A 26,450-nucleotide genomic window follows, 5' to 3' on the forward strand; every position below is an offset into this window, starting at 1 on the left:
TTTATTTTCATCACCAATTATCATAGTAGAGCAGTTTCTCAAGCAGTTTGTGATGCATTTTAGAAACAGGAGATGAGCGCATGGTCTTATGTGCCACCAGGGTTGAGAAACCCGTTCTCAAATACTTTTTATTTGGGTAGCACACATATTCCGATTGCCTTCCGCAAAATTCAAATGAGCCATTTTAATCTAGATTAATTTCGAGATTAATCTAGATTAAAAAGATTAATCTATGCCCACCTATAATTATTTTACATTAAATCAATTTAAAATTGTAAAAAACATTAAGTTAACTTAATCGATTTACATTGAAACGATAAAGGAATCGTGTGGAATTGTAGCATCATATACAGTATATCATAACATAATAATAATAACAGCAATAATAATAATAATAATAATAATAACAACAATAATAATAACAATAACAACAACAACAACAATAATAATAATAATAATAATAATAATAATAACAGCAATAATAATAACAACAACAACAATAATAATATGATAATAATAATAATAATAACAATAATAATAATAATATGATAATAATAATAATAATAATAATAATAATAATGAAAATAATAATGATAATAATAATAATATGATGATGATGATGATGACAATAATAATAATAATAACAGCAATAATAATAATAATAACAATAAAAATAATAACAACAACAACAATAATAATAATAACATGATGATAATAATAATAATAATAATAATAATATGATGATAATAATAATAATAATAATAATAATAATAATAATATAGTGTAACACATTATCACAATAAATCATATAGAATATCATAAAGCTATTTGAGGGTAACATTTCCAACTAACTCATTAATGTTGAACTGTATCTTATTCCATTTCACTTATTCATATGCTGTTGAACAACCAATACTAAGTGTGTGCTTTAAATACAGCGCTTTAAATGATTAACTCTAGACAGAAGGTTATAATTAAACCAGCCCTCAGTGCTGTGAAAACCCGCTGGTTTAAAATGTTTCGAGAGCATTACCAGGACCTGCTGAACATGTATATAAAGAACATCATTTCCATAACACCATGTGAATCCACTTTAAATCAGAAGTAGCTCTTCAAAACCCGCTGTACTCACAAGGCCGAGGTTATCCGGCAGCATCACGATAACCTGCGCATTATGATCCCAAATCATCCTCCAGAAGTCGGTGGTGGTGTGAGGCAAAGGATGCTGGGTGATGATGAACTCGTTGCTCCTGTAATAACCCTGTGAGCCGATAAAACATCGATTTTTTTGATTCTCAAAGAAAAATCACAGCAAATGTTGAACAAGCAGATGAAGAGCTGAAACACAAGATGCACTAATAATTCATGCCTCATGCATTATTGAATATGATGATCGAAATCAATGTGTAAAGTTTGGAGCGAGTGAAGCGCTGCTGTTTTACCATGATGTAAGAGGCATTGATGTAGTCTGTTCCCTTCAGGCCTGGAAGAGGAGAGAGCGCCACACGAGCCCGTTCAGCTGTGGGACAAGACACAGTAAACTTTTACACATAAACACATTATAACATTCATAAAAACATTTTGCTGTCAAACTTTCTTAATCAGCCTATTCTTTTAGTTCTATTGCATAAGAAAGCCTTAATGCAGTACTTGCATATTTTAAATATAACACTATAAATAATAATGAAACGCTTCAATGTATGATGTCTGCCATGTTTGATGTGACAAATTAATAAAAAACATTATTAAATATCATAACAACTCAATAAGAAAGTGATTATACTTGCATATTTAAAATACTACTACTACTACTACTACTACTACTACTACTACTAATAATAATAATAATAAAAAGTTTCTATTTATGATGTCCGCCATGTTTAAATTGTATAAATCTAGTAAGGAACTTAGTCGTGTGGTTTATTTTATTGTTATTTAAAAATACATTTGTTTTTTAACATTTTTTCTCATCAGATTTTTTTATTTTTATTTCCAAATGTAAATAAAAATCAACATTGCCATCTGTATTTGCAAAAACTAGCACTATTAAAATAATGCTAAAAAGTAAACTAAAATATAAAAAGTGTATTCTAAATGAAAAATATTGATAAACATAACAATTCCATAAGAAAGCGATATTTACATATTTAAAAAAAATAATACAATTAATAATAAAAAGCTTCTATTTATGATGTCCGCCATGTTAAAATAACATAAATCGAGTCGGCAACTTGTATTAGTTGTGTGGTTTATTTTATTAGTATTTGAAAATATTAAAAAAAAAAATTATTGATATTTATAAAGAAAATATCTGATATTTATTTTCATTTTCAAATATAAATAAATGAGTACGCATTGTGATCCGTATTTGCAAAAACTAGAACTATTAAAAATAATGTTAATACTTAAACTACAATATAAGTGAAAAGTTGATTTAAAGTTAAAAATTGTAATAAATATCATAACACTTCTATAAGAGAGTGATAATACTTGCATATTTAAAAACAAAAAAATAAAAAGCTTCTATTTATGATGTCCGCCATGCTGAAATCACAAATCCAGTTAGCAACTTGTATTAGCGTTGTATAATATGTATTATTATTATACATATTTTTAAATTATATTTGATTTTTAAATATTTATAAAAGTAGATTAATTTTCTTTTTCACTTCCAAATGGAAATCAATAAATTCCATAAGAAAGCAATCCTTGCATATTAAAAAAAAACAAACAATAATAAAAAGCTTCAAAATTAAAAACATTAACAAATATCATAACACTTCTATAAAAAAGGGATAATACTTGCATATTTAAAAACAATAATAATAAAAAGCGTCTATTTATGTTGTCCGCCATGCTGAAAACACATAAATACAGTCAGGAACTTTCATCTGTATTAGTTGTGTGGTTTATTTTATTAGTATTTAAAAAATATATATATTTACATTTTTTATAGTTATAAAACACATCAGATTTTTTTTTTCATTTCCAAAGTAAAATAAATGATTATGCACTGTGATCCGCTTTTGTAAAAATTAGCACTATTAAAAATAATGCTAAACTTAAACTAAAATAATAAAATAAAATTAATCTTCAGTGTTTGAACTCTCAGTAATGAATATTAATTTTTAAATAAAAACTATATTTATAGAGTGGAAAAAAGTTGATTTGAAATCATAATTGTATAATAATAAGTGGCACAGTAGGTAGTGCTGTCGCCTCACAGCAAGAAGGTCGCTGGTTCGAACCTTGGCTCAGTTGGCGTTTCTGTGTGGAGTTTGCATGTTCTCCCTGCCTACGCGTGGGTTTCCTCTGGGTGCTCCGGTTTCCCCCACAGTCCAAAGACATGCAGTACAGGTGAATTGGGTACGCTAAATTGTCCATAGTGTATGAGTGTGTGTGTGGATGTTTCCAAGAGATGGGTTGCGGCTGGAAAGGGCATCCGCTGCGTAAAAACTTGCTGGATAAGTTGGTGGTTCATAAATAAAGGGACTAAGCTAACAAGAAAATGAATAAATAATGATAATAATAACATTATGAACTATATATTTATTAATTTATAATAAAATATTATCATTATATAAAATTTCTATAATTTATTTATTATAGTATAAATTATTTATTAATAATAAATTATATGCCACTACGCCACTGTATTTTTTTTATAACACTGTAAACTATAGCAAAAGAAATTGGTGCTACTCCACTACTGTAGTCTACTACTGTACACACACAGAGCACATCAAGCTCATATGGCACTGTTGATTTTGATAAATGTGTTTTATTTCCACAACTCACTTGGCAAGACGGCGGATGTGCGGTTCTTCTCTTTATTACACTCTTTCTGGCCACTCAAACACTCGGCGAGATGAGCATTGCACTGCGTCAACAACTGGAGGAGCAATAAAACGAGTGTCCACAAGGGGGAGCAGGTCAGACGCCAAATAAACAAACTCAACATCTCCATACAGCAACAACACGCAAGGGAAGAAAAAAAAAACAGTCGTCAGACCTTAAAGTGTTTGTCCATGCGTGTGTGTCCTGTGGGGCTCGGCGTCAGGAGGCTGTTCGTGTACGTGTGGAGCTGCCAGGCTGAAACCTCGGTGTCTTTACTGAGCACTGCTTCCATTAGTGCGTCATGGATGAAGATAAACTGCTCCTGTAGGTCACATGAACAGCACACACTGCCATTGAGACAAAGCACGCTGCTTCAGGGATGTGACGCTTCATACATTGTGCTTGTGAATAATTAACTGATTATGAGTGGTGTAGGAAAATTACGTGGATACTGTAGGATGCTTGTTTTCTATATGCAGCTCATGAATGGGAGTTTGTCAAAATGTTCAGTGTTAATCTCGTAATACACTGCAGAATGTATGCCACTGCTGATTTTACCTTGTTTTTGGCAAAAAAGAACTGCAACTTGCAAACAATTTAATACAGAAAATGAAAAGACATCAATTAGTTCTATTAATATTAATTACTTAGATTAAACAAATTACCTTATTAACACATACTAATACATACTATATGAGATCTATTCCAGAGTTATGGATGTGACACATGCAAACTCCACACAGAAACACCAACTGACCCAGCCGAGGCTCGAACCAGCGACCTTCTTGATTTGAAGCGACAGTACTACCTACTGCACCACCGCGTCACCAGTGAAAGTATATAATAACATTATATTGAAACATCTGTTCATATTTTCCAAAACAACTGACCACAGAGTTAAGGGATCAGAAAAATATCAATCTGTTAACATGTTTTATATTTTAAATGAGGAAAATAAACATGGATTATGGATGTGACCAAAAAAGTATGCAAGTTTACAATATACAACATACTTTGTAGAAATTCTGTGAAGTAAACTGCACAACCCAAAAGAAATAATGCTAATCAAAAGAATAAGAGTCGGCTCACTATAGAACAAAAACGATTGGTTTTATTTTATTGGACTTTTTTTTTTTTTTGCATTTATGAGGGAAAAAGCTCTGTTATGGATGTGACGGATGTGAAATTAGCACTTGTGTGATTTTGGTAAATCAAATATAACAGTTTGAAAACATTAACAGAGACATTTTTGAGTATTTTTAAAGCACTGTAAAATACTTGCTTACACACAAAAATGCTGAGAATGTTTCGATATTTTGGTGAAAACTCTTTTTTTTTCATGGCAAGGTTGACATTTGCATGTAATTGCTCATATACAAATGATAAATTTGCCATAAAAGCTAAATATATCATTAAAGCTAATTGATTGTTTGCTTGGGCATTCTGTCTGAATAGGAAAACATCAAATTCTCCAAAACTGCTTGCCAAGCCTACGATTACATTTCATATTAAGAATAACCAGTGGTGTAAAGTAACAAAATACAAATACTCAAACTACTGTATTGAATTTTATTACTGAATTGTAATTTACTAAGTAGTTTTTAAAGTGTGTAATTTTACTTTCCCTTGAGTAAATTTTTAGTGCAGTATCGGTACTTTTACTCCACTACTTTCCTTCAACATGCAGTCACTACTTTATTTTTTATTGTCTGTGCGGGTTAGAAAAATCAGTCCTGTGATTGCTGTCCTATCAAATAGCACATAGAAGGTTAATCGCATCAGAATGAACTACCTCAAGACACGGGCGATTTATAATTGCTGCAAACTGTCTGGAAGCATTAAAAGTGTCCCTAAAGATGTAACATGTCACTAATGAGAAGATGACGGAGGTTTCCTTTATGATGAGCGAAATGGCCTTAAACACCCAGCAGGCACAAGACGTCAACTTGACGCCAGACTGACGCTGTACCCAATGTCGTTGGGACTATGCATTTTGTTTGGAAATGAAAATCAGGTTGACATCAAAAACCAACGTCAGGCCAACGTCAATGTCCAATGTCCAACCTGAAATCAACCAAATATCAACGTCTAATGACGTTACAGCTTGACCTTGTGTGGACGTTACTACTATGACGTCTATCAAACGTTGGATTTTAGTTGCTGTACCTGAAGAATAAATATCAGTATTTGATGTCAATATGACGTTGGTTTAAGATGTTGACTAAACTTTGGATTTTAGTCACTTTCTAACAACCTAAAATCAACCAAAAATTTTTATTATTGGACATCAAAATAATGTTGTCCTTAAATGCTGGCTAGATATTGAATTTTGGTCACCTGACATCACAACCTAAATCTAATGTGTATCTGCTGGGCAATCTACTATGTAATTACATTTACCTGCTGGGCAATAACTAAATGCACTACAGAATGTTACGTTTACACACACACATACTACAGAATGTTACGTTTACACACACACACACACACACACACACACACACACACACACACACACACACACACACACACACACACACACACACACACACACACACACACACACACACACACACACACACACACACACACACACACACACACACACACACACACACATCAGCTTTTTACAGCATAATACTTACTACTCTTGAGTACTTTTGAAAGGGCTACTTTTTACTCATACTTTGAGTAATATTTACAACAGATATTTTACTCTACTTGCACTACATTTTTAGGCAAGTAATGGTACTTTTACTTTAGTATGTGTTTTCAGTACTCTTTTCACTACTGTAAATGACCAATAAAATTAAACAATAACTTTGTCTTTAGTTTCATTTCTAAACATTCTAATCACACAAAATCTGCAGAAACATACGGCTGGTCCGAGCCCCTCCCCCGTAGAATTCTAGAGATAGCTGATTGGCTCCTGTCCTACAAGGCGGGGCTTCATTCGCCATGTTGACCGTTACACTTTTCCCCATTCAAAACTATACGAGTGACACATCTTGTGTATTTTACAGTCTTTGTTTACAACTACATTGACAACTTAAATTGAGATAAAACAGAATATATAATAATAATAATAAAAAAATAATTCAAACTATTAACCAAAACCACAATAGTTACTAATCATAGAAAAAGAATAGGTTTTAGACTTATTTAACATAATTCTTCTAAAATACATGTCACAAATTAAAACAGACCCAGATAGAGTTTCTATAGAATATCTGCTGAATGGAATCAACGGGGCAGTATAATTCCCCCCTGATCAAATGTAATGTGTGTGTGTGTGTTTTGGAATGAAATTAACCTCAGTCTGGACCAGGTAGTTTCTCTGCTCTCGGATGTGTTTCAGGAATCCCAGGACATTGACGCTGCCTCTGTCCTTTATCTGCTTCAACATGCTGTCGATCACTATATATGTGCCTGTTCTGCCCACTCCAGCACTGTAAACACACACACACACACACACACACACACACACACACACACACACACACACACACACACACACACACACACACACACACACACACACACACACACACACACACACACACACACACACACACACACACGCACACACACAAACAAACAAACTGCTTATTTCACTGAGAGTGATGGAGCAACTGGAAACCATAATTAAATTTTTAAATACATATTGAATAAATAAAACAATGCTGATACATTGAAAAAAATATATCAAATCAAATCAGTTTAAATAAATAAATTTCTATGGACAAAAATCTAAATAAAGAATAACTAAATACTTAATAAAATAATAATATTATGCAGATATTTTCTAAATATTTAACAAAATGAATGCATAAAATTACATTGCTGATAAAAAAAGATTAAATACATTTGAACAAATAAATACATAAAAATTTTAAAAAATACAATTATGATGATATTTCTAAATTAACAAATAAAATAAATGTAAATACAATTAAATAAATAACAAATTATTTTTTATTAAAATAATTAAATACATTCTGAATGACAGTAATACTAATGATTAAATAAATAAATCTATTTAAATATAAATCATCATTTTTAAATAACTACATACTGAATAAATAATTTTAAAACGTTCAAAGGGTACAGGAAAATCAGTATGCTTGTATGAAGAGACCTGTTTTTATTTGCATCATTTTATTAATTCAATGGTTTTTTTTTTTTTTTGTCAGTTTTGTTGTCATATTTTGTCCAAAAAACAAAATCAATCAATCAATCAATCAACCAACCAACCAGTAACATAAATAGAGTCTTTGTAATTTTTGTTGGTCCTAAATCTCAGTTTGTTAAAAAAATCTTAAAATTAGAGATTAGAGTTGGTGATACTGTAATGTTCAGTTTTCAACAACAAACATAATCCAAACCTCTTATTACATATTTCACTTACATGTACAAATAACTAATATCAGGGCTTTAAAACAGACATGCCAGTGGGCCTGGGTTTGTGTTTCCCAATCCTTAGGCTGTACCTGCAGTGCACCAGAACGGGACCTGTGCTGGATGCGTGCGTCACTGTAGAGCGACTGATGAATTTGAGGACTGGTAAAGTGTATTCAGGAACTCCCATGTCTGGCCACTGTGTGTAATGATATTGAAGCACCAGACGCTCGTTCTGCCTTCCCTTCTGACCCTGAAACCCACAAAAATACAGCCTCAGATACTACAATGACAACAGGACAAAATACTACTGTTACATTTTGGTAAATTAGTCAACATTTAGTAATATTTTAGCACTTCTAAGCACAGTTTCAAATTGTTGGGTTTTTAAAGGGACAGTTCACCCATACATAACATTTCGGTCATAATTTACTCATGCTTGTTTCAAACCTTTATGAGTTTCTTTCTTCTGTTGAACACAAAAGAAGATATTTTAAAGAATGCTGAAACCTGTAACCATTGACTTCTATTTATTTTTCCTACAATGGAAGTCAATGGTTACAGGTTTCCAGCATTCTTCAAAATATCTTCTTATGTCTTCAACAGAACAAAGAAACTCAGGTTTGGAATCCCTTGCGAGAGAGTATGTAGTGCAGGGGTTCTCACACTCAGACCTGAGGGCTGGTGTCCTGTAAATTTTAGCTCCAACTTGCCTCAACACACTTGCAAGGATGTTTCTAGAAAGCCTAGTAAGAGCTTGATTAGCTAGCCCAGGTGTGTCTGATTGGGGTTGGGGCTAAAATCTACACCGGACCTCCAGGACCGAGATTGAGAACCCCTGATATAGTGTGTAAATAAATTTTTTAGTTGAACGAACCCTTTAACGCTCTGTAGGACTGTATAATATCTTATAATGAATTGAATATTGCAGTATGGCGTATATTACATTAATGTTGTGATTTTAATACTGTTGTACTGAGTGAAGTACATACTTTATAATAAGCTAATGTTTATATGTGCTATAAACTACTATAAAAGTTTAATGGATTAATTTAGAAGGTAAATAAATAAATATAAAAAAAGAGTATGGTTATTTTTGTTGAATAATAATAATATAAACAAAATATATTAAACAAATAAAGGCACATATATTTATTTTATGCCTTTATTTGATTAATATTTTATGTTTATATTATTGTGAATCGACAAAAATAAAAAATATCTGTGATAGTAGAGTTGGACCTTTTTCTTCTTCACACAGAAACAGCAACGCATGCGGCAACACATGCGGCATGACATCACTTTTTGTTGCTGAGAAACTATTGGTTAAATGCCGGCAAAGTAGAACACAGAAGCAGCATGGAGCGGAAAGCGTGAGTATGTCTGCGGCCTGGAGGTATTATAAAGTTGATGACGACAACATTGCCATAGCAAACTGTGAGATATGTAAATCTAGGAATGCCTGCCACGTATTTTAAGTTGAGGTGCTATTTGTTTTTATATTAGATTTTTAAAAATATATTTACAAAGTCCAGAAGTGAATAATTTAAGTTATTTATTACTTGATTGTTCAAGCTACCAAACAGAAGTGCTCTGTTTATTAACAGAGTTTTTGAAAGTTAAAATATTGTGAATTAAATAAAAATTAAGAAACATCCTGGATCTGTTTCTTTGCTCTTTGTTCTTTTATGTATTATAGAAGTATTGAAGTAATATAGAAATATTATGAAGCCGTCTCTTTAAACACACTATGAATGCTTTAACGCACCTTTTTCAGTTTGCTGTTGCGTATGATGAAATGTCGTAGTGTATAGTAAGCATAAACTTTAGTGCTCTTCAGAGTCACCATTATGTTACCATACACCTCGCTGTTCTCCGACGGCCAGTACTGATCACATTTCCTCTGGAAACACAACAAAGACATCAAAATCTACATTAGCACAAAAACTCAACAAATGACAGCCACACAGAGCAGTTCTTAAATGCATTTCAGACTATGTACATTGAAAGTCAAAATTATTAGCCCTCCTGTGAGTTTCTTCTTTTTTTTTCAAATATTTCCCAAATGATGTTGATGAGCAAGGAAATTTTCACAGTATGTTTGATCCTATGTTTTCTTCTAGAAAAAAAGTCTTATTTGTTTTTTTTAGGCTAGAATGAAAGCAGTTTAAATAAAAAAAAAAAAAACGTTTTAAGGTCAAAATTATTAGCCCCTTCAAGCAATATTTTTTCTCAATTTTCTACAAAACAAACCACTGTTATACAATGATTTGCTTAATTACTCTAACTTGTCTAATGAACCCAGTTAACCCTTTAAATGTCACTTTAAGCTAAATACTACTATCTTGAAAAATATTTAGTCAAATATTATTTACTGTCATCATGGCAAAGATAAAATAAATCAGTTATTAGAAATTAGTTATTAAATCTATTATATTTAGAAATGTTGAAAAAAAATTAGTATTCAACAAAAATTGGCTAATATTTCATGAGGGTTAATAATTCTGAAAACATCTGTTTATAAAATAATCAATCGTTAAAAAAAACACCAAGTAAAATGTCATTCAGTTGATAGACAAAAAATAATATTGTAATGCATATTTACAACAAGAACCATTTGATAATCTATTAAACGACTCAATGTAAGAAAAATAATACTACTAATAATAATTATTATTATAATTGTCTTTCCTTCAAACCACTCATTTTTACCCATTTGTCAGTGGTATATTTTTAATTATTTAAACTATAATACAATTTAATATGAGCATATTATTTTGAATTCAGGTTGGCATAAAAACATTGATTACTTTTTTACTTAAATATAACTGTTATGCTGAATGATGATGATGGAACAGTTTTTCACATATTGTTTAACATTTTACCGAAAACATGTACAAAAGCACAAACACTAATCTAAATAGGTGCTCAGCCAAATAACAAAAAGTAAAAAAAATCATAAAGGTGGCAACACCAAAGCTCCAAAAATATACATTTGTTAACTTAAAAAAGCTCTCACAACGCGTGTGACATTTCGAGCTCTTCTTCAGGAGCTAGACACCGGCTCTTCATCAGACAATGTTTTAACATTTTACCGTCAACATTATTTAAGACATTAAGTATGCTTTCTATGTTTAAAATCTCTTTGCTCCATTTTTGAGATGTAGAATCAATATTTGAATACGTTAATGCACACTAAATCAATACAACATATAAAATGGTATATTCTAATATTAATTCACTGGCATCTTTTTAATAGAGATACTCTTGATGTTACAAATACTGCTACTGATGTCTCATTAAATAGATTTTTTTCTCTCTTTTTCTCGTTTTCTGGGATTAAAAGAATAATTATAGCCACTCAACATGACAGAACAATTGATTACAGTAATGCTAGCCAAGGGATGCCAGGAACAGAAAAAAATAATCATGTTGCTTTAATTGGATTTGATTTTTTAAAGAGATGGCTCAAAACAAAAGTGAACATTTACTAAAAAATGACTTAATTGAACAACTACCAAACCAAAACCAAAAGAAGATACTTTGAAGAATGTTGAAAACCAGTAGCAACGGCAAAACCAAATCAACGGCTATTGGTTTTTAAACCTTCTTCAAATTATCTTCTTTTTTGTTTAACAAAAGAAAAAAACTCAACAAGTTTGGAATAAGTGAGTAAATGATGATAAACTGTTAAATCTTGCCTGAACAACCCCTTTAACAGTTTAACCAGTCCATGGGGAATCGTATTTGACAATGTTTGTTTTGCTTCCACACATTGCTATTCTTTAGAGAACTAATTCGCTTTTAAACAGTTAAAGTTATGATAAATAATACACTTCGGTAAACGTGCACTTGGACATAACCTATATAGCAGGAGGTCAACATTGAGTACATTTACATGAACATCAGTATTCAAATTATTTGCCTTAATCTGATTAAGACAATAATCTGATTAAGGTGTTTAATATTTTAGTTATATTAATTTAAAATCTGATTATTGGTGTCCACGTAAATGTATTCTTTGAGTACTTTTACATGGACACCAATAATCAGATTTTGATACGATTAGGACAATACTCTGATTAAGAGTCTACCATGTAAGCAGCAAGTTTTGATTACCTTAATCGAACATTAAGTCATATTTGAACAAAACAGATATTGAATTAAAACATGTGGAATATACTGATTTTAGTCACATTATTGAAGTGCAGACATGTAAACACAGCAATCAAACTATTACCGTTGTGTAGGATTTTCACCACATTTCTCTGCAGTATTCATTGCAGTACTCTCTTTATCAGGGGTTCTCAACTGGTTTGGCCATTGGACCCACATTTTTACATGGTCATTAAGCCTCGACCCAAATTTTTAGGAATTATAATGCAATTTTAGGAATTATAATTATTTATAATTACACAAATAGTGACAGAACATCACCAAGACTTACAAATAAACTATTATATTAATTAACAAATATTACAAAGTAAAAATGACAAATACTGTAAACAGTGGTTAGGGTAAGGAAAGGGTTAGTTACCATGAACTAAACAGTTAACAACATGTTGTCTGGTTTCTAAATGTGGTTTTAATTTAGATGGTTTCATGCTCTCTTGTGAGAGCATCTCACTACATATGTTACCCTGAGGCCTTAAGTCTTTTTTGTAGTCAATGTAAATCCATACTACTATAATTTATTGAAATTTCACATGTCAAACGGCAGGGTTGTTGTGCACGCATTTCAAAATAAAAGTCAAAATACGTAAAAAATTAAACATTTGTTGTTTTTTTGACCACACACTCTGCGACCCACTGAAAATGTTCCCGCGACCCAAAACCACCAGTTGAGAAACACTGCTCTACAGTACTCTCTGTGCAGTACAATATTCTCTGCACCTACAGAGTAAGTAAAAGACCTCAGACACACACACACACTGCGAAATGCAGATGTTTTATAATAGTTATATATTATATAATAAATATTATATATTATGCTATGGATACTCACCCTGCCTTTCTCCACTAAATTTGTGATCATGACAATCACAGTGGTGTTTTGTTCCCAGATCATTCTCCAAAAATCCTCAAACGTGGACTTGAGAGGGCCTTGAGCTGCGATGTAAGCCCTGGCTCTTTTATACCCCTGAGAGGCAGAATATCTCATTATAAACAAACATTAAAGCATCATCGGCCATGCATATGCGCTCGGTAATAAAACACGTACGTCCACATAGTTGGCATTGATGTAGTCACTGTGCTTGGAGTCTTTCCCAGGCAGTTGCTGTAACTTCACTCTGCTGTGATCATCTGAGTATTAAAAAGCAATAAATGATGTATCACTCCAATCGCTGTTCCAGAAGCCTAATCTATTTAGAAATGCTAGCGAGATTGAGAGATGGATATTAATATCCTTTATCTTCATCTCGCATATGCTAGTGCAGATGAACTCCCGGAACGTTTCAGAAGGTAAATGTTGGCGTGTGTTGCATAATGGAGTACTCACAGGCTACGATGTTGATGTATCTGTTTTTGTGCTTGTTTTCTGGGTGATTGGAGTGTTCTGCTGTAATCTTCATTTCTGATGTGCAGTGTTGGACCTCCTGTAGGAAATGTGTGAATTTAAATCATTAAAAACCAAATATATTTTACACATGACACCATGTACACAGCAAAAAATATTAACGTTTTAGGTAACACTTTATTTTCGATGGTCCATTTGAGTATTAGTAGACTGTCTGCTTAATATCTGCTGATATGCTCCTTCAACAGACATTTAACTAACTAGATGAAACTTTGCCAGTACATGTCAACTTACACTAACCCCAACTTGACAGTATACTTTTAATCTAGTGATAATTATTCGGCATGTAGATGCAATATAACTTAAATTAACAAACGGATCATCAAAATAAAAAGTGACCACGTTTTACTCTTCCTATGTATTTCCTGGCAGGTAAGTCGCACTTGGCTATACATCAGGGGTCCGTTCTTCGTACCTCGCTTAAATGATCTAAGATGATTTGGCCGATCCTGGATCTTTTAATCTCGATAACTGATCTCTCGCTAATTTGGTTCTTCAAACATGTTCGCGAATCAGATTAGAATGTCTGGATAAACTGATCTGAGATCGCTGCGTGTGTTGTGAAGGACAGATCTATCGATCCTCGAAATCATGATCAGCAATGCAACGATTGGCTGACGGCACAGCAAGGTAATGACATTATCTGATTAATATTCAATTATCCATGTGAGCAAAATTACATCAAATTAGTAGTAAACTGTTTGTTAAATATGACACGCAATAACCTTCCACATTTGTTGTGAGCTGCAGGCTTTACACTTTCATGTGTCAAGAGTATTCTTCATGTATTTCAATGTAAATCAATGTATTTAGTTTTACATTTAGAAAAGATTTTCTTTATTATAGTAGCCGTTTTTTTTAATCGGTGTAAAGAATAACTGGTTGTTTACAAAAGCATTTTGATATTGGTAAAGGGGTCTGCAACTTTTGTGAAGCATAATCACTGGCATATTAACTGTCAAAACATGTTTATGACTGCTGAAATGTATTATTGCTTAAAAAAACTCCATTGTACTAAAGCGATCTAAAAAGTTAATATCAATAAGTTTTCTCTTTACACCACCAGGTGGCAGTCTTTGTACTTTCATTTCGAGGGTGCAGACTGCATAAGTTTTATTAATATGTATAACTTTATTTATTTTATTAATAACTATAACTTTATATATATAGTTACAAATATTTACCATTTTCCCAAGTGTATATAACTACTACTGTAAGTAAATATCAGAATTCGGAACATACTTTATTATCTTTGCTTGAACTGAGCCGGTTCTAATCCTGTTTATATGAATTGAACCTGCTCCCGATCAGGTTTGACCTAGCAGAACTGTTGCTATGACAACAACTCTCGGATCAGCTTTGAAGAACGAAACGATCCTGGATCGTGTCAAATCGTCAATATCCAAATCCAGCTAACTGAGTAATCCACGTACGAAGAACAGACCCCAGACCTTGTCAAAATTGTATTGTTGAGGAAAAAAATAACTTAGACCACTTTAAAAAAAAAGCTGGGTTCCACACAATTCCTTCATGTTGTCCCAACTTAAGTTGATTAAAGGTGCTGTATGTAAGTTTTTGACTCTTTTAAAGCATAACAAACATAACATATTTGAGCTTGATGTTGTTTATCTGAAAATCTATGCTAAAGTCAGATATTCTGCTTTGAAAATGTGAGTTACAAGCCGGAATGCCTGTATTTATTTTAGTCATTAAACTAGCCCAATGCCAGTTAGCCAATAATATTTCAGCACTCCGTGTTACCCTCGTGGAAAACAGCGTATTTTATTCAATCAGTCAGGAAGGCTCTCAAAGTGTGCGTCCATGATAAAAATGAGACCTTCAGTGGACAGTAGCAGACTCTGAAATGAGACGCAGATTCAGAGTTCCACATGAGGTTATTAGTTAGCAAATAATTTAAATATTATGAACGTGAACATTAGGTGAGCAAGTTACATTGTAACCCCGTGTCCTAACTACACACTACATGATGAGATTTGCAGTGATAAGCAATTTGGCTGTTTGCACCAGACGAAACAGCAGAAATTTAAATAGAGCCATTCAGAAACACAGAATAGTGCACTCACTGCACTCGAATGAAATGGTAAGGTTTATACTGTAATTAATACATAATAAACCTCTTTAACATTAATAAATGTAGATGCTGAATCTCTGATATGTTTTGGTTTGCATTATTTCACAGTTCTAAAGTTCAATATCAAATCTGCTGCTGCTTTCATGGCATTAAATGGCATTCAAACTCCCATTAATAGCATTTATTGCTGAATAAAGCACATGAGGTATACCTGAGGTAGTTTTCTGTTGTTCAGCTGCATAAAGTCGTTTCTAAAATATAAATTTCAGGGGTTTGTTAGGACAAATACTTCTTTTAATATGGAAAATATTCCTTCTATCATGTGCTGTTGCTTTTATTTAGAACACGACTTCAATCAGCCTTTAGGCTTGTCAGGTGCACTGCTGCCGGTGTCGTCAATCTGACAACCTGTGCTTGCGTGTGTTTTGATTCAGCAATGCAATACCTAGTGTAACCACTGGGTGTCAAACTTACTGCACCTTTAAGTTAACTTAATTATTTTTTACAAATTTAAGTGGATTAAACATAAAAACCTTAATACTTGTGTTGATATAACTCATTTCAAATAAGAAGTCCGTAGCGTATGAGTGTGAATGAGAGTGTGTGTTTCCCAGTGATGGGTTGCAGCTGGAAAGGCATCTGCTGCGTAAAACATGTGCTGGATAAGTTGGCGGTTCATTCCGCTGTGGCGACCCCAGATTAATAAAGGGACCGGGACCAAACCAAAAAGAATATGAATGAAAACTAATTCATTGAAAGTGAAACTAGTGTGTGTGAAATGTGCTATACATATATACTCTACCATTTTTTCCTTGCAGTGACATTGCAGCACAATTCAGTTCATTCAACAGTTCTTAATGAGATAGTTCACCCAAAATTCTTAATTTACTCAACTATTTAGTTACCCTTGAGTGGAATTAAACATTTATGAATTTCTTTCTTTTGTCAAACACAAAATGACAATATTTTGAAGAAAGCTGAAAACCTCTAACAATTGACTTCCACAACAGAATAAAAAAACATATACTATGGAAGTCAATGGTTGCAGGTTTCCAACATTTTTCAAAATATCTTCTTAACTATTTATTGTGTTCAACAGAAGAAAGAAACTCATGAAGGTATGAAACAAGTAAAGGGTTGAATAAATGATGAAAACATTTGGAGTGAACTATCCCTTTTAAAAAAATCCTTAGTTTTAAGAACATATAAACATATAAAGAACCATCTGTGGAATGGAAAGGCTCCATAGTTATTAAACGTTCTTCACAGAACTAATGATGCCAATAAAAATATCTATTTTTAGGTGAGTATTCACAAGTCTTTCTTATTTTGGCACTAATAGACGTGTTAATACACTTGTTTTGCCCGCTTGGTGTTGATTGTATCATATAGAGCGTTTGCACTTACGTCAAGATTTGGTCAGTTACCAGTGAATGCAGCCATACTGGCATTAATCAGATGTAAACAACAGACTGGATTGATTGGTTAATATACAACAGAATACATTGTTCTGCTTATTTATGCTGTTTAAACAATAAAAAAAATAACATGTGGAAGCTGCTAAATCATATGGAGAATGAATTGGTAAGCAGGAAAAGGTGCAATATTTTGAGAAACTGAATAAATAGGTGGTAAAAATATGCACGAGCAGTACTAATTAAGATATTAGCCTAATATTTCATTACATGACTGGAAATGATAAAAACAACATGAATGTTGTCAAGATTCTTGACCTGGAAATATTGCTACAGCTAGGTCAATAAAGGAATATATAGCAGTGTTTCCCAACCCTGTTCCCGGAGGCACACCAACAGTACATATTTTGGATGTCTTCTTTATCTAATCTATTCATTACAGGTTTTGGAGTCTCTTCTAATGTTCTGATGAGTTGATTCAAGTGTGTTTGATTAGGGAGAGGTAGAAAATGTGTACTGTTAGTGTGCATTCAGGAACAGGGTTAGGGAACATCGGTCTATAGTACTCAAAAACTTTTTTATCAGTACGACTAATTAGCACAGCCCAAAACATGATACTATTTGATCATTTTCAGTAGCTAAAATCAGAAAAATATGCTAGTTTTGTTTGATTTATTGGCATTATTTAAGTTCTGTGCCACCAATATGGTGGATCAAGGACAATATGAAAACACTCTATAAGTTGTTTTGGACTACAAGTCACTGCATGTTTCAGATGATAAAAAAATGTGATTAATATTCACTATACTAATTTACATATTGCTGAAATTAACAGAAACATATTTCTGTTAGGCACAATTGACTAGTATTGCATGAAACAAGTGCAGTATGCAATTTTGGATTTCACTTCCCATTTCCAGTGTGACAAATAAAATGAAAATATTCTCAACTATTAAAAAATAAATAAATAAATCCCCGACTCATCATTTGATTTGGCTGTCAAAAGGTTTTAAAGGAGACCTGTTATGCCTTTTTTACAGAATGCAAAATAAGTCTTAGGCGTTTTCAGCTCAAATAACAGTTTCAGCTCAAATACACATACCAAATTTTTTTTTATTTTGGACAGTTGGAAAACAAACAGACAAACAAACAAAACACAGTTTTCTTGTGCATACCTTCACTTTTTTTTTTCTCAAACACTTTAGCTGCATTTATCGCATCGCGCACCTCAGCTGAGTGCATGCGCACCTCGCGAAACAGAAAAGCTTTTTATACTCGTCGCGTTCGCTGTTGTGATATTCTTTTAAATGACAGGAGGGGGTAAAAAAAACTGACCGTAAAGTTAGACGGATAAACAGAGAAGTAGAAAGTTTCCGGGACTACGTCATTTCATTAATATCATTCAATATTTTTAAATGAATTATTTTTATTGTTTTTATAAATTATCTTAATGATTATAAGATTTATTATTACCATTCAAGATTTTTTAAAATCAAACTTGGATGCATCACTTTCTTTTGTTCATATGTCGGACATATTTTCTTATTAAAGTTTTTTAAAATATTAATGAAAACATGAGTTGCTCTAGAAATATATTTTTATTATGGCAAAAATAAAAGCAAAAAAAAGTACACTTACGAAAAAACGAAAATACGAAATACGAGTATATAATTCCTTAAGGGTATAATTCCTTCCCAGTTTTCAAAGAAATAAATCTGTGACTTTATTATAGTTTTGTAACTATTAAATTGTTTTAAATTCTGAATTGCAATATATAAATCAGTGTTAAACCTATGAATGGTGGAAAAGCATATTCTGTTATTGCGTACCTGTGTCTCCACTTTTGCCATGACCACTTTTGGCTTTAACAAACCTATACTTTAAGTTTTTCCAAACCTTTTAACAAAAACGTTCTCCTTTGCCCGGCTGTTTCAGTTTCTAGCCAAGAATTATTGATCATTAGGTTATATCTATGATCACGGATCATAAAGATGTCTGTACTGTTTCAGACAAAATCTTTTTAGAGTGTTTCATATTTAACCCAAATCAAACGCGACACTCGCTCAAGTCTCAAAAAAAAAACCATGCACACCGCCAGCTGAAATCATGTTGCGCGCTACGAAAGCGAACATCCGCAAACTCCACGATGACATTACATTCACAGCACGCACTCAATCAAACAAGTGGACGCGTCAAGTTTAAATCAGGCTTTTCTCTTTCTCTTTAAATTCAGTTTAAATAATGTTGGTTAGGTGTGTGAAAGTAAACAGCTATGGAATAAATCACATGTGTACCAGTATATCAGGTCTGTGAGGGCGTACTCACACTATGTACATTTGCCTTGAACCGGGCCAAAGCACGCTTGTGCCCCCTCTTGTCTCCCCCGACGGCCTGCACTTACATTACTTTCAAGCCTCGGCACGCTAACGTCATCGATGATGTGCTGTTCAGAAGCGCTCTTGCTCAGCACAGTGGAGATTTCTTCAGTTATATCGTTTGACATGCGGTGACACGCAGTCAAATATTTCGCCAAACAGATCCGCCACTTTTGACGCTCATAAACAATCATAAAATCCTCGTGCTGCAGGAGTTAGGATGTTTGCTGAAGGTGCACCTTTCATGCCTAGTAAGGGGTTTGCGTCTTTAATAACCTATGACAGTTTGCATTCATTGAACAGTAAAAATGATTAATAAATCCATATGAAACGGTGCCTTTAAAGCAGGGGTCTCAAACTCGCGGCCCGCGGGCCATTTGCGGCCCTCAGTGCAATATTTTGTGGCCCGCGCCGACCGCTGTACTCTGACAGAATCAGCGGAGCGGGGAGAGAGAGCGCGCCCCGCTCCGCTGATTCTATCCGTACACAGCACGCTTGTCACTCAATGCGCGTTGTCGAGCGCGTTCTGATCAGCTGTGTTGTCGCGCACGTACTCAAGAGCGATGTTATCGCGCGCCTACTGAAGGGCGGGACCGAGGGTGTGTCGTGTCGCGGGGGCACTTTTGATCATTTTGGAAGGGCACTTTCTATGCAAGACTAAAAAGGGCATGTGCTCTGCACAGGTTGAGCCCTATGTGTGCACGTGCCTGCCCTGCATCTTATATATATTGATATTATAGGTAGATACAGACTGGTACAGACTGATGTGACTGGAGTGGGGTGGGGGTGTTTTATTTATACATATATACGCCTTTTTTTTAGGTGAGGGAATGGAAGTTTTGAGTGAGTTCCCCCACTTTTTTCCCTAGGACTTCAATAAGTCAAAGTACAGGTCTAGACTTAATGATGATCATCTTCAAGCCATACTGAGGGTCTCAACTGCTTCCGCTCTAAAGCCAAATGTGGTTCAGATTTGTGAGAAGAAGCGCTGTCAAGTCTCTGGCAGCAAGAAGTAGGCAAAAGATGCCATGTTTAGAAGAACTGTTCGTAATCTTCACTCAATGTTTTATTAATGTTCAGGACACTTCATGTTCAGAAGAAATAATTAAAACTGTTAATAATGACATTTGAGGACTTTTTTTTGTGAAATCCCGTATGCGGCCCAGCCTCACCCAGACTTTGCCTCCTGCGGCCCCCAGGTAAATTGAGTTTGAGACCCCTGCTTTAAAGTCAAGTCTTGCTTTCAGTTTCGGGCTTAAGGGTGTTTTGCAATCACACTACACACGTACCGCGCCAAAGCCCAAGTGAACCGCGCTCAGGCACACCTCTTACAACCAGGCCAAGGTCGGCCAAGTGTACCGTGCCTGAGCCTGATTCAGCGCACTCACACTTCTCAAATGATCCAGGAAACGGACCTGGGCACGGTTCGGATTACATAGCGTGAGTAGGCCCTAAAACTCAACACAACACAACTCAACCAACATTTTCAATTTGTGTCATTTGATTACAGTTACTATTACAAAAAATGATTTTCTTACTTAGATTTTTTTGTCCTGTTTTTAAAGTTCAAATACCCAAAAATTATTAAATCAAGAAGAGTTTTCTAGACAATCAAGACATATTACTTGTTTCTGACTTGTTTTCAGAAACAATATGCCAAAATTAAGTGAGTTTTTCCTTAAAAATGCTAAATAATCTGCAAAAAGAAAAACAAGATTATTTTCTTTACCCGATTGATTGATATTTTGCTGTAACTTTGCAGGCCATAACCCTAACCCACACCAAAGGAATTATTCAACTTGAATAAAACCTAATAAAATCACCAATGTGATAACCAGCTGCTTCAATCATTAGGTGTCATGTGACAATGGCTGCATAACAATCTAAAAACACTAAACAATGAAGGCACTCTTATCAGAATTCTCTATTCCTGTATTTTTGTTGACCACATTATTGTTAAACGATTTAAAGCTCTTTTATAAAATAATTAGCCAATCATGCCAGTAATTAGCCTCACTTTGATTCAAATCTACATAAATTGCCCCATTTGTCCGAGTCATTTAATTATTGTCACATCAATGCAATTTGAAATAAAATTTTAAACCGCGGCATAATAATCAGCTCCCCAGTGAGCCGTAATGAAGCACGCCTTAATCAACCATTGCAGATTCAGTTCCTGATATCAGTAAAAAAAAAAGCACCTATGTTACCAACGAACAGCGAATAAATTGACGGCAATAAGAACAAAACAGTCAACGTTTTAGCTAAATCTACTAGAAGAGAGCCAGATCTTGCGTCTGAATGTATCCATGTTGGATTGTGAGGTTGCAAATGTTTGCTGTGGGCATGAAGCAGGCTCAAGCTTCTTCTTCTGCATTCCTGCATAGATTCCTCCAGCGAGAGGAGTGATTTTAATGAGACTCTCCTCTTTAATTAGTCTTTTTCCCATAGCCATCTGTGCCTCTGCGCTACTGGGAGCACCGGTACACGTACAGCGAACATACACACACACACACACATATTCTCACATGCTTTAACTACAAAGAGCGTACTCACATCGAACTCCTGAGAAAAGCCATGCCGGTTGTTGGAGTGAAGCTCCATGATGTGTTTGATGAACTGCCGGACTGGCATGGCCTCCAGGTCATCTGAAACACAAACCACACACACACACTTTATATAGCACCATCTGCCCATTTAAATACAGACAAATTAATGGAAAATGTATTGCGATGGCTAAACATTATTATGGAGGTTTATTTTTTAAGGTATTGAATAAGTCATGTTTTTTTTCCTGGAAATAAGTTATTAATTATTAATGCTTTTGTTATCATTAAGGCTGTTTTGACGATGGCAGCTTAAAAACGCCTTTTATATGGAAAATGAAGTCGCATGCATTGCTCAAGTGTGAGTTTTTTACAGACTTCAATAGAGAGTAAAAATCTTGATGGTTCTGAGGGTCTCATCTATCAAATCTGATCTTTGATTTGTATTTTCAATTGGATTCAAGTCAGGTGATTGGCTGGGCCATTCTACAGCTTGCATATCTTTCTCTGAAAACATTTCAGAGTTTCCTTGGCTGTATTTCATTGTCTTGCTGAAATGTCCACCCTGGTTTCATCTTAATCATCCTGATAATGTCCATGTTGGACTGAATCAGCTATTAATTTACACAAACGAAGGGCAGAGGGTTGCTGAAGAACTACTGAGAGATTTCAGCGGCTGTCTGGGCTTTCACTGCCTTTCTAAACCTCCCTTGCTTCGTGTGTTTAATACTTTTTCTCTGCGTCATTTCATTTTATTACACTTAACCTAATTTGATTTGTTTTCTTAGCATATTTGGATTTCTTTGGTTGTTACCAACATCCAGTAAAAATTCAAGTCAACAGCACCTTTAGAAATAAGTTTTCTGAGAAAAAGGGTGACTTATTTTGCCCGTTGTAAGCGTAGTATGTAGCAAATTGTATTAATAACTTATATTATACCCACACATACAATGAAATTTATGAATTTATTTTATTGAAATAGCTATATATTATTTTTAATGTCTTTAATGTGTGACCATGTAGCAAACAAGCAGTCTTAAGCAGTCTTTGGCAATAGCCAAAATACATTGTGTCAAAATGATGATTTTTCCTTTATGCCAACAATCATTAGAATATATTTAATATTTAATGTAAAATATAATGTAATGTAAAGTAATATAATATAAAGATAATGTTCCATAAGGATTATTTTTACGTTTTATACAGTAATTATATCAAAACTCTCAATTTGATTAGCAAAACACATTGCTAAACATTAATTTGCACAAATTTAAAGGTGATTTTCTCAATGTTTGATTTTTTCAAAATATTTAAGCCACACACTCATCCATTCAGTTTGCAGAGTCTTGTTCACTGTAAGTAACACTACAACGCGTTTCCCAGTCTTGTTATCCTGTGTACGGACCTTAGCCTTGTTAGCATCCTTGTCTTTGTCTGCCGCCTGCCTTTTGACCTTTCGCCTGTTACTGATTACGATTCTGGACTGCCTTCACATACCCATTTATACCTATATCGACCATTGCTTGCCTGACGACGAATAAACCTGCATTGTGGATCTTACCTCAGGTGTATGTGTCACTCCCTTCGGTTACATAAATAAACTTAGCATTATAATATAAAATGTATTTAAATTATACTCAAACACAAGCAAACCAATGAAACACTTAATAATTGCCTTAATGCAGTTTTTGCATTTCATACTTTATTTTGGTTATTAATTATTATTATTATTATTATTATAGTACCAAGGCAAAATATTAAATTGAATCATCAAATAAAATATATATTTTTTATTACATCATCATTTTAAATAACATATATACTCCTTCATTCATACTGAATGCATATTTGTCATTGCGAAATATATCTAGCGTCGCAAAACCCTTCTGAAAAAATAAAACACATCCTTGTACCAAATGATAAAAGACCCTCAACCAAAATCTATACGGCCTACTTTTTGTCTGAGTGATGATATTCGGTAGGTCACATCTGCGTCATATAAAGCTCATCAGTTCTCTGTCAAAGAAAAGGCCTGGACTGATGGTCTATTGTCACATATAAAGGTATGGTTCATTAAAGGCCAGTGAAGCTCACAGCTGGGACCGTATTTAAAACAGAGCACAATCCCCTGGAGCGTTTACTGCTTTACCACTGCTAAAGATGATCAAACACACATCACTTTAACCCCCACTCTGTAATTAACTACACTATTAACACTAGACCAACGCAGTCATTTGGGCTATTTTTAAATTTTGCAGTATAATAACATTCTTGAAATAAAACCCATATGTATGTAGTATCCTGACAATTCTAGCATGCCTTCATATTTTACTGCAAATATACATATATATTTACATACACACATACATACAGACAAAATCAGAATCAGAAAGAATTATTAAAGATTGCATCTGTAAAAAATGTAATTGACAATCTACAATTCTAAATAGATTTAATACAGAAAAAGATACAAATAAACCCTGTTTTATTGTTTTCTGTGAATTCGAACAGTATTGAGGTATAGAGTAATTGAATAATCAAATGTAAAATTTGACTGTGTTGTCTTCGTTGTATAAACAGTTCGATAAAATTAATCGTTATTTAAGTTACAAACTGTACAATTTCTTAGACTTGAATGCTTTTAAAATCGTCACACAGTCACCGGCTTCTAAAAGCACTTGCGAAATGATCCATTATAATCCAGACTCGACATTGCAGATCCTGTGATTTCGATATCGATGTGATATCGATGCTGAAACGAAATATTTTGCAGCTTTTAGAAACATTTTTTGGGCTATTTTTAAATATAATAAGTGTTAATGGAAAAAAAAACTAATATTGCTTTAAATTGAATCACAACTAAAACAAGTAAAACAAACAAACAAACAAATAAAAAACTAAAACTTTGACTTTTTTCATGCATGTATAATTTATTCTAGTATTATATTCTAGTATTATAACTGAATGCATTATGAATGTTTTATCTATAAAAGTTTTTACTGTGCATTATAAAGCATATTGGTGATGTTTTTGTTAGTCACACAGATTTTTGTTTTACAAAGAAATAAACAGAATATTGATCTACTTCTAATTTGGATGTGTAGAATTTATGTTTCATGTCCTGATGTTTATTATTGTGTATCGTAACATAATAGATCCATTAATCATGATTAATTGATTAATTATGTACTTCAATTCATTAATTCGGGCGACGCAGTGGTGCAGTGGGTAGCACATTTGCCTCACAGCAAGAAGGTCGCTGGTTCGATCATTGGCTCAGTTGGCGTTTCTGTGTGGAGTTTGCATGTTCTCCTTGCATTCGGGTGGGTTTCCTCCGGGTGCTCCGGTTTCCCCCACAGTCCAAAGACATGCGGTACAGGTGAATTGGGTAGGCTAAATTGTCCGTAGTGTATGAGTGTGTGTGTGTGTGTGTGTGTGTGTGTGTATGTTTCCCTGAGATGGGTTGCGTCTGGAAGGGCATCTGCTGCGTAAAAAAAAACTTGATGGATAAGTTGGCCGTTTATTCCGCTGTGGCGACCCCAGATTAATAAAGGGACTAAGCCGACAAGAAAATGAATGAATGAATTCATTAATTCAAGTCCACAGCGTTGCGAAGTGCAAAAATCAACATTTGAAACCTTAATTCACGTATTTATTTCCAAAAAATTTTATGTTTTATCCACAAAATATTCAATTTTAATCCATATTTACACTTTCAAAAACAACATTATTGCAGAGATGGAAATAAAAAGCTTGGTTTACTAAACCACGACTTAGTTTAAAACTAGTTTACTTGTGGAATGTTTTTCGATGCACATTGATGCAACACGATTAAGGCTATTTTCATATAAGCCACAAATGCAGAACACATTCCACATCATTCACACCCCGCCCAATGAAAATTCACCTTTATTCATGCATTTGCATTGACTGTGTGCAATCTACTCACGTGGATACTTCAAGTCTATGTAAACAATAAGTTGCTGAGACATTTATTTTCTAACTCAAACTGAATATTGAGTAGGGGGCGGAGCTTTCTTTAGTGCATTATTTCTTCATAGCAAACTAGGAAAGGATATTAATATGCAGTTGCTATGGACGCCGTCAGGTTGACGTCACAGTAGGACAAATGCGGAGGCAAATGCTCAGACTTTCATTGAAGAGTACGAAAGCAACTATTCAGTGAATTAAATTGCACGGATTAATTAC

At 33.7% G+C, this 26,450-nt stretch overlaps 2 protein-coding genes across 4 annotated transcripts in view; both read right to left on the bottom strand.

Moving 5' to 3' along the window:
- The window catches only part of tardbpb (TAR DNA binding protein b), a 78,550-nt gene that overhangs the window by 24,262 nt on the left and 27,838 nt on the right, over nucleotides 1–26,450 (bottom strand). The gene's annotated exons all lie outside the window — the stretch shown is intronic.
- ca16b (carbonic anhydrase XVI b) overlaps nucleotides 1–26,450 on the bottom strand; it is a 199,639-nt gene that overhangs the window by 11,630 nt on the left and 161,559 nt on the right. For 2 of the 3 annotated variants that reach the window (XR_015494059.1, XM_087257856.1), the window contains exons 15-25: nucleotides 22,252–22,343; nucleotides 13,736–13,832; nucleotides 13,457–13,539; nucleotides 13,241–13,375; nucleotides 10,004–10,138; nucleotides 8,328–8,488; nucleotides 7,151–7,286; nucleotides 4,013–4,159; nucleotides 3,799–3,892; nucleotides 1,443–1,519; nucleotides 1,133–1,261 (exon numbers count right to left, since the gene is read on the bottom strand). Coding sequence is in view for 1 of the 3 variants with exons in the window: in XM_087257856.1 (XP_087113982.1) it covers nucleotides 1,133–1,261; nucleotides 1,443–1,519; nucleotides 3,799–3,892; nucleotides 4,013–4,159; nucleotides 7,151–7,286; nucleotides 8,328–8,488; nucleotides 10,004–10,138; nucleotides 13,241–13,375; nucleotides 13,457–13,539; nucleotides 13,736–13,832; nucleotides 22,252–22,343 (1,286 nt within the window). In the remaining 2 variants the exon portion in view is untranslated. Of the gene's footprint in view, nucleotides 1–1,132; nucleotides 1,262–1,442; nucleotides 1,520–3,798; nucleotides 3,893–4,012; nucleotides 4,160–4,530; nucleotides 6,292–6,425; nucleotides 7,287–8,327; nucleotides 8,489–10,003; nucleotides 10,139–13,240; nucleotides 13,376–13,456; nucleotides 13,540–13,735; nucleotides 13,833–22,251; nucleotides 22,344–26,450 lie in introns of those variants that run through there. The other variant, XR_015494060.1, reaches the window with a different exon arrangement.

Source organism: Danio rerio, chromosome 6 (genome assembly GCF_052040795.2).
Source record: "Danio rerio strain M-AB ecotype USA chromosome 6, GRCz13ab, whole genome shotgun sequence".
NCBI classification, from domain to species: domain Eukaryota; kingdom Metazoa; phylum Chordata; class Actinopteri; order Cypriniformes; family Danionidae; genus Danio; species Danio rerio.